The following is a 12,646-nucleotide window of genomic DNA, read 5'->3' as shown; positions in this document are numbered from 1 at the left end:
TGGTTGCAGCCCAATAGGAAGAGCGTCTGTGGGAGAAGGGGAGGGGAGAAGGAGTTGGGGAAAGGTGAGAGAGGAAGGAGATGGAGATGGAGAAGATGGGGAAGAGGATTTGGAAAGAATATGTGGAAAAAGCTCGTGGTGAATATGAGGGCAGAAGCTGTAAGAGAAGAGAGCTCGAGCCGATCAGCTTTGCAGTGGAGTCTCACAATGAGGGATTGTTCTTAGAGGGTCCAATTTGCAGCCAAAACCTGCAGCAAAGCAACTCTATGAAGCTGAGGGGGAGCGATGCAGCCATCCCATCTGCCTCCCCCAGCAGCACAGTGGCTCTGATGAGGGTGGGTGGAAGGAGGAGAGCTGATATCCTCCATGCCTGCAAAGTGGGGCCCACAGAGCACAAATGTTGCGCTGTGAATCTTAAGGTCTCAGTGCTGCAGATAGTGCAGGGAGGGGTGCAGACAGGGGGTGATCATCTGCCCCCCAGTTGGACAAGCGAAGGCTGGGAAGTCTGACCCAGTAACGTGGGATGGCAGTGGGTTATGTCAAGCAGGAATTGCTTTATCACTGGGAGCATTGGGAGCTCAGGGAATCGCTGCACCCAAAGAGCAGCACGAGGGGAGCGATGGCTACAGGACTGTAGGCACAGTGTGTACATAGTGCATTTCTGAGACACTGGTTGCATGTTATCTGTATTAAAACGTGGGAGGGTCTCTGTGCCCCATCTGGTGGCTGTTGGATGAAGGCCGGCAGTCATCCTCACAAAGGCTTGGTGTGTTCCCCGCTGTGCACTTCTAACCTTTAAGGGGAGGTACCCAAATGGGCCTCTGCTGGTGTTGTGTGCAACCAAAGCGTCTGCTTTGCATCTTTACCCACATCCGTCCCACTTTCTTACTGTGACATGACAATGAGTTCTCGTGGCCTCACTCCGAGGGTGGTGACCTCTCTAGTTGCCCAGGGAGGCTGTGGATACCCCATCCTTGGAGGTGTTTCAGGCCATAGGATGTGGCTCTGGGCAGCCTGGACTGGTGGTTGTGACCCTGCACATAGCAGGGGATTGGAACGATGTCATCTTTGAGGTGCTTTTCAACCCAGGCCCCACAGTGATTCTGTGATTCAATGGGAGGGGCCCAGAGTTACAGCCACCAGGGGAGGAGGTAATGGAGTCACTCCAACGTGGGGCAGTTGGCAATGGGGCAAACGGTTGTGGAATCCATAGCTGACTTTCCACTGGGGCTTGATGGGGCTCTGCATCTACCAGGAACGTGGACCCATAGGACATGAGAAAGCCATGAGCTGCGCTGCATGAACACTTCTCCCAGTTTCTTCAACTTCCCATAGGTTACGGGGACCAGTAAAGCTGCCAGAGCATTTCCTGAGGGTGCAGGATTATGGCTTGGAGCAGCTGGCAGAGGTGAGTTTGTTTTGAGCTATGCCTAAAGTGTGGTGGTTTCTTTGTTCAGTAGGGATTTTTTTAAGTAACTGACCATTAATGCAGAAATTAATGTTTGCCCTGTGACACCCCCACATCCCCTCTTCCCATGGTGGAGGGCTCTGGGAACCAGGAAGTGTTTTTGTGGAAGGTGGGCAATCACTCGGTGCACTCAGTGCATGGAAAATGGAATTATTCCTCTGATTAAGGAGAGCTGTAATAGGGGGGACTGAAATGGGGAGGTCTGTCCCCTGGGATGGAGGCACCCCAGATGCAGAAGTTCCCCCCTTCCAGCTGTGCTCCCACCAGCAACCCCCCAAAAGATACTTTGTGGAATTCAAACCCATGCCCGTGCTGGGACTGGAGCCTTAATCCAGTGCCTTAGACCGCTCAGCCACGCCACCTCACTTCTCCCTCTCTTTCCCACTGTGCTCAGACCCCATCAACCTCAAAGCCCACCAAACTCCACTGTCCCCCCCCAAAGGAATTCCACCATCCCAATCCCCATCATCCTCCATCCCAATGGAATTACACCATCACAAACCCCATTGCCCTCGACCCAATGGGGTCCCACCACCCCAAACACAATCATCCTCCACCACAGTGGGGTCCTATCATCCCAAACCCCATTGACATCCACTCCAGTTGAATACCACCACCCTAAATGTTGGTGGTAACCCATCATCCTGCACCAGAACAGGGTCTCACCACCCCAAACCCCATCATACCCCACCCAGTGGGGTCCCACCATCCCAAATCTCATCAATCCCCACCCACTAGAACCCCACCATCCCAATGGTGTCCCATCACCCCAATCCCCATCGCCCTCCAGCCAATGGAGTTGAACCCCCTAAGAAAAGACCAATCCTCACTGGATTTTGTTGGGAAAGCCATAAAACTGTGGGCCAGCAATGGGGACACAGCAGAGCTCTGTGGGGAGAGGGCTGTGAGCTCATCAGGGCTCCTGGTGTTGGTGCATGCGGGGGTGCTTCATGAGCATCATCCTAAACCCAATCAACCTCCATTGCAGTGGATCCCACTGACCCAAATCCCATCATAGTCCACTTAGTGGACTCAGTGGGCTCAGTGGAATTCTGCCATCCCAAATTTCATCATCCTCCATCCCAATGGAATCCCACCACCCCAAACACCATCATCCCCCAACCCAATGGGGTCCCACCACCCTAGACTCCATCATCCCCTACCCAGTGCAATCCCTCCATCCCAATGGAGTCCCATCACCCCAATCCCTCCACCCTCCACCCAGTGGAGTCCAACCCCCCAAGAAAAGACAAATCCTCACTGGGCTTGGTTGGGAAAGCCATAAAATTGTGGGCCAGCAACAGGACACGGCAGAGCTCTGTGGGAGGGGGCTGTGAGCCCCTCAGAGCCCTGTGGTGAGGGGGAACCAACCAACCCCATCATGGTGCTTGGCGCTGGTGCGTGCGGCGGTGCTTCATGAGTGATGAACTGGAGACAAAACGCTTGGTGCAGCTGCCACACGGGTACGGCTTCTCGCCGGTGTGGATGCGCTGGTGGATGATGAGCGTGGAGCTGGCACGGAAGCTCTTCCCGCAGTATTGGCAGCTGTATGGCTTCTCCCCAGTGTGGATGCGGCGGTGCCGGCGCAGCGTGGCGGCTTCACGGAATGCCTTCCCGCAGTCGCTGCAGGTGTGCGGCCGTGGCACCGTGTGGCTTTTCTGGTGAAGCAGCAGTGCCGAATGCAGCCGGAATGCAGCTCCGCACTGCAGGCAGTGATGGGGCATCACATCCTTGTGCTGCCGGTGCTGCTGTGCAGGTGTTGCACTGAGGGCTGAGCTCTGCCTGTATTTAGCATTTAGTTCTGGTGCATGATTGTGGTGCATGTGGAGCTGTGCCACGTAGGCTGTGTTTGCAGCACTGCTGGCATTGCTGCCCGGCAGCATGTGGCTCTTGCGGTGCTTGCTGAGCGATTTGTTGGCCATGAAGCGCTTCCCGCAGTCGGGGCAGCCATAGGGCCGCTCCCCGCTGTGGATGCGGCGGTGGGTGAGCAGCGTGGCTTTGGACGTCAGCTTCTTGCCACAGTCAGGGCAGGTAAAGAAGCCGTCCTCCGAGTGGCTCTTGCGGTGCTTGCCCAGTGACTTACTGGCCATGAAGCGCTTCCCGCAGTCGGGGCAGCCATAGGGCCGCTCCCCGGTGTGGATGCGGCGGTGGGTGATGAGCGCGGCATTGGAGGAGAGCTGCTTGCCGCAGTCAGCGCAGGGAAAGTAGCGGTGCCGGGCCTGGGGTCGGCAGTGCTTCTTCTGGTGGTCCTCCAGGGCGGAGCTGCACATCAGCACGCGGCCACAGCGGGTGCATGGGGACGGCTGCATGCGGCGGTGCAGGCGGCGGTGCCGTCGGAGTGACGCAGCATGGCGGAAGCTTTTCCCACACTGGGTGCAGGAGGTGCCAGTTCTTCTCCGTCCTGATGCAATGCTGCGGGGCTTGATTTTGGTCCCATCTTCGTCCTCATCTTCCTCGTCACCATCATCACCATCATCCTCCATGGATGCACCCTCTGTTGTTGTGGTTGTCCATCCATCATCGGCGTCTGTTAGGAATTGGGGAGGAAATGGGGAGCAGGGTGGGAATGGGGGGTGGGGATGGGGGGCGGAGGGGTGGGAACTGCAGGAAGGGGGTGAGAAGGATGGAAAGGGGATGGGAACTGCAGATATGGGATGGGGACCATGGGAAATGGATGGAGAGGATGGAAAGGGGGGTGGAAATAAGGAGTAAAGGGATGGAAACTATGGAAAGGAGATAGGAACCACAGATACAGGATGGGAAGGAGGGATGAAGGGATGGGAAGTACAGGGATGGGATGGGAACGATGGGAGCAGAATGGGAATTTTGGGGGAGTGGATGGGAATGAAGGACAAAGGGATGGAAACTGTGGAGAAGGGATGAGAAGGATGAAAAGAGGATGGGAACCATAGAAAGGGGATGGGAGCCACGGATTGGGGAAGAGAAGGAGAGGTGAAGGGATGGGAACTATGGGAAGGGGAAAGGAATCATGGAAAGGGGATGGGAACTGTGGGAAGGGGATGGGGTTCTGGTGGGATGTGGACACATCCCCATATGGGTTCTCATCGGTTCCCACACCCACTTTCCCCCATTACACCCATCCCCCATTTCAGTGCCCCCATACCTGAGCAGGAGGACCCAGAGGACATCTCCGTGTTGGGAAAGCTCCTCCACCTCCTCCTCCTCCGGACCCAAACCCACAGCAGCGGCTGCGTGGGCTCCTCATCCTCCGAGCTGAGCATATCGGGCACCCACGGCTCCCCACTGCGCTCCTGTGGCCCTAAATGGGTGGGGGGCGATGGGTCAGGGCTGCTCTGATCCCACATCCCATCCCAGTGCTGCCAATGGAACCCATCCGTTTTGTCCCAGTCCCCCATATGGGGTTTGGGGTGATGGGATTCCATTGGGGTGGTGGGTTTGGGGTGGTGGGATTTCACTGAATGGGGATAATGGGGCTTGGAGAAGTGGAGCTCTATTGGCTGGTGGGTTGGGTGGTGGGATCCCATTGGGTGATGGGTTTGGGTTGTAGGATCCCATTGGCTGATGGGTTTGGGTGGTAGGACCCCTTTGGATCCCACTGGGTTGAGGATTCCTCATTGTTTCCCATTGGGATTTGGGGGTGTCCCATGGGGTAGTGTGGCCGAGCGGTCTAAGGCGCTGGATTAAGGCTCCAGTCTCTGCGGGGGCGTGGGTTCGAATCCCACCACTGCCAGAAAGCATCTTTTGGGGGTCCACGCCCCAGTGCCCCCCAGCCCCCCTCACATTTGCTCCCATCTTTTTGCACCCCAAGACATGAGGGGATCCCTATGGGGAAATGGGGGCCCCAAATGGGACTGTGGGTTTGGAGAGGGGGGGAGGGGGGGGAGGGTCAGTGGCCCCACCTGTGGGGGGAAGCTGTGGGTGGCTGCGGTGCCCCGGGGGAGGGTGGAGAGCGGTGGGGGTGGAAATGACCGTCACTTCCTGCAGTGCATCTGGGACCTGTGGGAAATGCAGGGTGGTGAAGGGGGGTGGAGGGAGATTGGAGGGAAATTGAGGAAATTTGGGGAAAACGGGAGCAAAATAGGGGGAAAATTGGAGTGAAATTGGGGACAATTTGAGGGAAATTGGGGAAATCAGAGGAAAAATGGGTGAAAACTGGGGCAAATGGGGAAATTTCAGGGAAATGTAGGAGAAAATTTGGGGGGAATGGGGAAATTGGGACAACATGGTGGGATGGGGAAAATCTGGGGGAAATGGGGGGAAATTGCAGAGTATTGGAAAAATTGGGGAAAAATGAGGGCAGATGGGGGAAATTTGGGAAAGATTGGGGGGCAATGGAGGAAAATGGAAAAATCAGAAATTAAAAAACATGGAATATGAAATCAAAATAAGCACAATTAAAATTAATTTGAAATCAAAATTAAGGGGAAATTAAAGAAAATAAATAATTAAAGATGAAACAAATTAAAAAATAAAGTCAGAATTTAAAAAATGGGAATTAATTAAAGGAATAAAACTGATATTTAAAAAAGAAAACCAACATTGAAAAAAATATGGAAATGAATTTTTTTAAAAATCAATAACTAGAGAAATAAAATAAAAAACTTGAAAAAAACGAAAATTTCAAAAAAACGAAGAAAATTAAAATTGAAAATAAAAAATATTGAAATAAAAAATGAAATCAAAATCTTTAAAAAATGAAATTAGGGGCAATCAAAACTGGGAAAAAAAAATCGAAATTTTGAAAGAAAATAGAAATTTCCAAAAGTAATCGAATTTTTTTGGAAAAAAATAAAAATTTTCAAAAACCGAAGTTTTCAAAAACAGAAGTTTTTGTAAAAAATTGAAATTTTGAAAATGAGTCAAAATTTGAAGAAATGGACTCAAAATTGAGGCAAAAATGTCAAATGGGGACGAAATGAAACGAAGGGAACAAAATGGAACTTCGGGAAGAACGAATGAAAATTTCGATCAAATGAAACAAAACCCGAAATTAAAGCCAAAATGGGAATTTGCAAATGGAAATAACTGGAGGAGAAGGAAAATGGAAACGAAGGGAAAGGGCGCAAACTGGGGGGGGGAGCGCAGGGAGCAGCGCAGCGATCCGCGCAAATCTCCGCACGGTTTCCTTGCCGTGCCCGTACAGCGCTGTTACCTCCGCGGGTCCCGCCGTCATTTCTGCACCGCTCCGCTCCGCACAGTGTGGATTTGAGCTGGGAGGCGGGGAGGGTCCGCACGGAGCGCCGGGGGGCGGAACCGAAGCGAGCGCGAGTGCGGAACGACCAAAGTGCGGGGGGTGGGGGGAACAACGGGGGAATAAGGGGGAATAATGGGAACATTGGGGAAAATGGGGGAAAATAACGAGAAAATTTGGGGAAAAATCAGGGAAAAATTGGAGAAAGATGGGGGAAAGATGGGAGAAAAGGAGGGGAAAAGGAGGAGAAAAAAGTGGGGAAATAGGAAAAAACTTCGAGCAGAAAGGAAAAGAAATGGAGAAAATGGGGAAAATTAGGAAAAATTGGAAAATTTGAGGGAAAAGGGAAAAAATGGGAAATTTGGGAAATTTGGGAACTTTGAGGGAAAAACAGGGAAATTTGGGTGAAAAATGGGGAAAAATGAAAAATGGAAAAATTGAAAAATGGGAGAAAATAGGGGAAAATGGGGGACAGGAGTGAAAAAAAGGGAGGAATAGGTAAAAACGGGGAAAATTTGGAGGAAAAAGGGAAAAATTTAGAAGATTTGGGAAAAATGGGAGAGTTTGGGGAAAATGGGGGAAAGCTGGGGAAAGATTAGGAAAAATGAAGAGAAAATTGAGAGAAATGAGGAAAAGTGGGAAAATGGGGAAAGATGGGAGGAAATTGATAAGAAAAGGGGAAAATTGGGGGGGGGGAAAGGAAAAAACGCAAAAAAAAAAAAAAAAAAAAAAGGAGAAAATGGGAAAATGAATAAGAGGAGATAATGGGTGAAAAGGAAAAAGGGGAAAAAAGAAAAAAAAAAAAAAAAGAAAAAATAAAAAAGGAAAAGAAGTGTAAAAGAATCAGCAATTCCCCTCCGCCCGCAGCGAATTTCTCACCTTTTTGGGGGCAGAAAAGGCGGAATTTGGCTCCATCCGGCTCTTTTCGGCTCCTTTCTATTCCTTTCAGCCATCGTCGCTCCCGGCGCCAGGGGCGCATTTTGGGGCCAATTATGGGACTTTTGGGTCCGGTGGGGGCGGGGAAGGAAACCCCCCAAAAATCCAAACCCAAATTGGTGGATTTGGGACATTTCCCCTTTTTTTTTGGGGGGGGGGGGGGGTATGGGGTTTTGGGTGATTTGTTGGGCTTTTTAGGGTTTTTGTTTTGTTTTGTTTTTGTGTGTGTGTGTGTGTGTGTGTGTGTTTTGGGGTATATTGATGGGATTTGGGGATTTGATGGATTTGGGGGTGTTTTGTTGGGTTTTGGGGGTGATCTGGTGGGGTTTGGTGTATTTTGTTGAGTTTTTGGGGTCTTTGGGGAGGGTCTTTTGGGGTTTGCAGTATTTCATTTTGTTTTCAGCAGTTTTGGAGGATTTGCAATTGATGTGTGGGTTTGGGGTTGTGGGAATTGAATGTTGCTTCTGCATCAGAACAAAATAAGAATTTTGTTAATTTCATGACCTCTGCTACTATCTGGGTCCTTTATTAGAACTCATAGTTCTTTTCAGGCACCCTTCTACTTTATGGGGTTTCTCTGATAAGTTTTCCTTGTTAATCCCCTAGATAAATCTTCCCCAACAGCACATACTAAGTATATAAGCAAAGTAATGTGTGTGTGTGTGTGTGTGTGTGTGTGTGTGTGTGTGTGTATATCCATAGAGGTTAGGTAGATGGAGTAAATTAAAAGCACAAAGACTGAAGCTCCTGTCTGTCCAGCCATCTGAAAAATTTCTGTGCCTTCAGTTAAAGGCAAGCTAGATGTAATAAATATCTTTACAAATCAGAAACCCCTTGATGTTGGAAAAGCTTTTGGTGATGGATAGACAGAACCTGAGCAATAGAGAATAAATAAAGGAGGAGAAGTTAAATAATTAAAAACATGTATGTAAGCTAGTAACAACTTACCTGTAGCCAGCATTGAAAATACATGTCACACACAAGGCAAGAGTATCCTGTGCAAATTAAAAGGACAATTCGTTCCATGCCTCAGGGAGTGCCTGAAGAAGGTATTGAGGAAGATCGGGCACCTCCCCTCCATATTCTTTGTTTAACGAGGACTCTGAAGAAAATCACCATATCAATATGAACAAGAAGAGTGTTGAGCTGTGCTGGAGACAGGACTGAGACCAGATAACAAACAAATTCACAAGTAATTAACAAATGTAAACCTTCTGATAAGATTGTGAACCTGGAGTACCCAGCCAGTGGGAAAACAGGGGAAGTAAGGGGGGAAAACGAGGTATAAAGACTGTCATGTTGTGTCCATAGGCCCGCTCCTGCTTGTGGGATGCGCACCATTGCAATCACGAATAAAATCTGCTTTTATCAAAGATATCGTTCCGACAAAAATTATTTGGGTATTTCCAACAGGGTTTTTCGGGGGTGGGGGGAACTTTGGACCGTTCTTTGGGTCTTTGGGGTCTCTAACCCAACACTGCCCTTATGGGGTCCCCAGTTTTTGTCTTTGGGGTCCCCAGTCCATGGTTTTATGGTGTCTGCTCCATTTCTCTGTCTATGGGGTCTCCACGGCTGGGTGTGGGGCTCCACACCACCCCCTACATTCCCCCCCTCTCTTCTCCCCCCTCCTCCTCTGCTTCCCTTTTCCCCCCTCTGCCCCTTCCCCCCCTCCCAGGCAGTTTGTTGAGGTCCCTCTGAATGGCATCCTTCCTTCCACTATGTCAACCGCACCACTCAGATGGGTGCCATCAGCAAACTTGCTGAGGATGCACTCAATTCCACCATTTATGTCATTAATAAAGATGTTAAAGAGCACCGGTCCCAAGACAGACCCTTGGGGGACACCACTCATTATCAGCCTCCATTGGGACATAGCACCATTAATCACCACACTCTGTCTTGTAGCCTTTCAACTGATTTCTTATCCATCAGGTGGTCTATCCATCAATTCCACATCCCTCCAACTTGGAGGTAAGGATGTGGTGGGGGACTATGTCAAAGGCCTTGCTCAAGTCCAAGTAAATGACATCGGTCACATTCCCTTTGTCCACCAACGCTGTCACACCATCATAGAAGGCCACGAGGTTGGTAAGCAGATACAAAGGCTGCAGCAGCTGCGATAAGTGGGGTATAAAGGAACAACAGTATCTCAATATACCCCCAAATTCCTGCAGCTGCCATGGCCCAGCAGGAATTGGGAACACCTGAACTTCGTCCGTTATTGCACTGACCAAATTACATCCAGGAATTTTACCAACAAACCTGGTCCTTGCACTTTTGTGGGCTCACAGCCCACCGTTTTTCTTCTAAGTGAGCAGTTAATGAGTCTACTGCCTGTTCTAATGCCTCCAGTGAGGCACCATTCTCCACAAATTCTAACAAAAAAAACTCAGATCTCTCATCCATGGTCATGCACAGAAATGAAGCACACATAATATACAAATGGAAGTGAATGTCACTGGGATTGTACCAGTGTAACTGCCTTTCCCACCTGCTATGGCTGATGCAACCATGAGTGACTGTAGGGTGGATGAGGAGAGACACATCCTGCTCACCCCTCCTCCCTCTTCCCCCCACCTCCAGCTTCTTCCCTCAGCTCCCTTCTTCAGCCTGGCCTTGCTCACAACACCCTGCACAGGAAGGCAATGCACAACACAGCAGGTTGCTCTGGCTAAAATAGATTAACCACCATAGATCTGTCTCAAAATGGGGACTGAAAGAACTGATAGCAGAGCCCTGCTTCAACAGCTGGGGCAAAACTGAGCATGTTCTGAGCCTCGGGACTCAGCAGGAGGGCCTCCTTTATGTGTGTGTTTAACCCTGCCCTCTGTGCAATAAACAACCACGAGCTTACAACAGGCTTGTAAAGGCACTATTTGATCACTACATGATAACAACATTATATCAATAAATACATTCCTCCTTCTCTCTTAGAACTGAAATGCACAGCATAGCTGTTGCCAGCCCCAGCTGCCAGCCAGACAGAGGCAGAAACACCTTGCAAAAGTTCCTTCCCTCGCCTTGCAGCTCTTCTCCCTGCTGGGCAGAGCTGAACTTTCTGCTGCCACTATTTCAGCCTCTGCCCGCCTGACAGCACAGGGCCTGAAGGCTCGCGCTGGATGCGTGCCAGCTGCAGCCATCCGCACCAAGAATGCCTCGGCTGCATCTCCCTCCTCCCCCACCAGGGGGCGACGCTTCCCATTCCGCTCAAGCACGCACACCGCGCTCGCTTCCAGGGGACGTTCTCAGCACCGTGCGCCCTTTGCAAGAGGCAGCCTGGGCTGCACTTCACTGATGTGGTGCTCGGGCGCGTTCTCAGCGTGAGCTACAGTCAGCCCACAGGCTGTCAACTTTTCAGCGTCTATTACACAGCCCAGTGCCGGGGCTGGAGCAGATGCTTGCTGTGCTCTGGGCCCGCAGCTGTGCGCTAAAGGCAGCTGCCGGGACAGCCTGAACAAAAGCCTTGGGACGGGTTTGCACATGCCAAGGTGAGCCATCAGCCCAGCGCTAAGCGCACAAAACGTAACGCTGCAAGGGCCGCTAGACGCAGATGTTGCCTGCTGGGTCCACGAAGGGAAACTGCGGGCTGCCCGGGAATGGTGAGGGGAGTGCAGATTCCCCCTTTGGAGGCTTCACATTAAGACACTCAAAAGGAAGCATCAGGGAGTTTAAAGCTTACATCAATGCATACGTGCAGAGCTGCAGAGCGAGGTCATCTCGTGTCTCCCGTGGCCCAGAGGGAGAAGCGCAGTCCAAGCTGGGCTGTGTTACAGAGAGCAGACCGGGCTGCAGAGCACGCTGAGCTCCTCTGCTCACTTTCTCGCTGTCCCAGCTCCCAGCCGCTGCTTCCCTCGCTGCGGCCCGTCTGGCCCAGCAAACCCGCTGTGCTGGTGATACGGGTCGGCTTCCTCAGCAACAGCGATTCGTACGTTCGTTTAAGAACCGATATATAAGTCGGCAAGGGAATCCTGCCTTCGCGACAGAAAGCCTCCCGCTGCCACCCTCGGGCTCGCTGACCCAGACGGCAGCAGCGCCCGCCCACGCAGCCCAGCCCAGCCCAGCCCAGCCCGTCCGGCGGCGACTCCGCCCAGCGGCCCGGCCCAGGCAGTCGTTGCAGCCCGACTGAGTCCGGAGCCCCTCCTGTCCGGCACGGCGTTTCCATTTGCCGTCCCGCGTGATGCTGTGGAGGAAGAGCAGAGGATCACAGACTGGCCCGGGTTGGAAGAGAGCTCAGGGATCATGAAGCTCCAATCCCTCTACTGCTGTCAGGGCCACCAACCTCCACATTTAACACCAAAGCAGGCTGCCCAAGGCCCCATCCAACCTGGCCTTGAACACGTCCAGGGATGGACGGGGCATCCACAGCCTTTCTGCGCAGCTGTTCCAGCACCTCACCACTCTCTCTGTAAAGAACTTCCCCCTGACATCCAACCTAAATCTTTTCTTCCTCAACCTAAAAACATTTCCTCTTGTCCTGCTGTTGTCTACTCTTTCAGAGAGTTGACTCCCCTCCTGTTTGTAGGCTCCCTTTGGACCTGGAAGGCTGCAATGAGGTCACCCCGCAGCTTCTTTTCTCCATGCTGAACAAGCCCAGCTCCCTCAGCCTGTCTTCGTAGGGAATGTGCTTCAGTCCCCGGATCATCTTTGTGATCCTCCTCTGAACTCTCTCCAACAGCTCTTTGGGCACAGTTCTGCAGATGGGGCTTCACGAGGGCAGAGTAGAGAGGGAGGCTGGTTACTGGCCTCCACCCAAACATAGCACCATTAACCACCACGCTCTGTCTGTGGCCTTTCCACCATTTCCTTATCCATCAGGTGGTCTACCCATCAAATCCTCATCCCTCCAACTTGGAGGTAAGGATGTGGTGGGGGACCATGTCGAAGGCCTTGCTCAAGTCCAGATAAATGACATCGGTCACATTGCCTTTGTCCACCAATGCTGTCACTCCATCATAGAAGGCCATGAGGTTGGTAAAGCATGACCTTCCCCTGGTAAAGCCGTGCTGGCTGTCTTGCATCACACGCTCATTTCTCTTGTGATCAAGCATGTCATCCAGGAGGATCTTCCC

At 51.5% G+C, this 12,646-nt stretch overlaps 4 protein-coding genes and 1 non-coding gene across 12 annotated transcripts in view; 2 read left to right on the top strand and 3 right to left on the bottom strand.

The window, feature by feature from the left end:
• Nucleotides 1–12,646, bottom strand: part of LOC125686094 (zinc finger protein 501-like) — a 474,399-nt gene that overhangs the window by 386,296 nt on the left and 75,457 nt on the right. The window lies entirely within an intron of this gene.
• LOC125686101 (zinc finger protein 664-like) overlaps nucleotides 1–12,646 on the top strand; it is a 186,064-nt gene that overhangs the window by 115,969 nt on the left and 57,449 nt on the right. The gene's annotated exons all lie outside the window — the stretch shown is intronic.
• LOC125686103 (zinc finger protein 239-like) overlaps nucleotides 1–12,646 on the bottom strand; it is a 208,912-nt gene that overhangs the window by 175,736 nt on the left and 20,530 nt on the right. The gene's annotated exons all lie outside the window — the stretch shown is intronic.
• On the bottom strand, nucleotides 2,266–7,717 carry LOC125686099 (zinc finger protein 135-like). 2 transcript variants are annotated; one of them, XM_048929748.1, is made up of 4 exons: nucleotides 7,521–7,717; nucleotides 5,350–5,446; nucleotides 4,593–4,748; nucleotides 2,266–3,995 (listed from the first exon to the last, which is right to left on the bottom strand). In XM_048929748.1, the coding sequence occupies exons 1-4, from the start codon at nucleotides 7,554–7,556 to the stop codon at nucleotides 2,848–2,850; spliced, it is 1,437 nt and encodes a 478-aa protein (XP_048785705.1). In that variant the 5' UTR covers nucleotides 7,557–7,717; the 3' UTR covers nucleotides 2,266–2,847. The 2 variants fall into 2 exon arrangements, with proteins under 2 accessions (XP_048785705.1, XP_048785704.1); XM_048929747.1 differs by lacking the exon at nucleotides 7,521–7,717 and having other exon boundaries at nucleotides 5,350–6,099.
• TRNAL-AAG (transfer RNA leucine (anticodon AAG)) lies at nucleotides 5,099–5,180 on the top strand. Its single transcript has one exon. It is a non-coding gene; the product is annotated as a tRNA-Leu (tRNA).

The sequence above is a fragment of the Lagopus muta genome, chromosome 31 (assembly GCF_023343835.1).
Source record: "Lagopus muta isolate bLagMut1 chromosome 31, bLagMut1 primary, whole genome shotgun sequence".
Classification (NCBI taxonomy): domain Eukaryota; kingdom Metazoa; phylum Chordata; class Aves; order Galliformes; family Phasianidae; genus Lagopus; species Lagopus muta.
The sequence above is the reverse complement of the archived record's forward strand: the minus strand, read 5'-3'. Positions and strand labels throughout refer to the sequence as shown.

Coding starts and splice junctions, on each gene's coding strand:
- LOC125686099 (XM_048929747.1), bottom strand. CDS start 5,674: ATGTTGTCCCAATTTCCCCATTCCCCCCAAATTTTCTCCTACATTTCC. Junction 4,749..5,349: donor CCCACAGCTTCCCCCCACAG/GTGGGGCCACTG, acceptor CCACCCATTTAG/GGCCACAGGAGCGCAGTGGG. Junction 3,996..4,592: donor CTCTGGGTCCTCCTGCTCAG/GTATGGGGGCAC, acceptor AATTCCTAACAG/ACGCCGATGATGGATGGACA.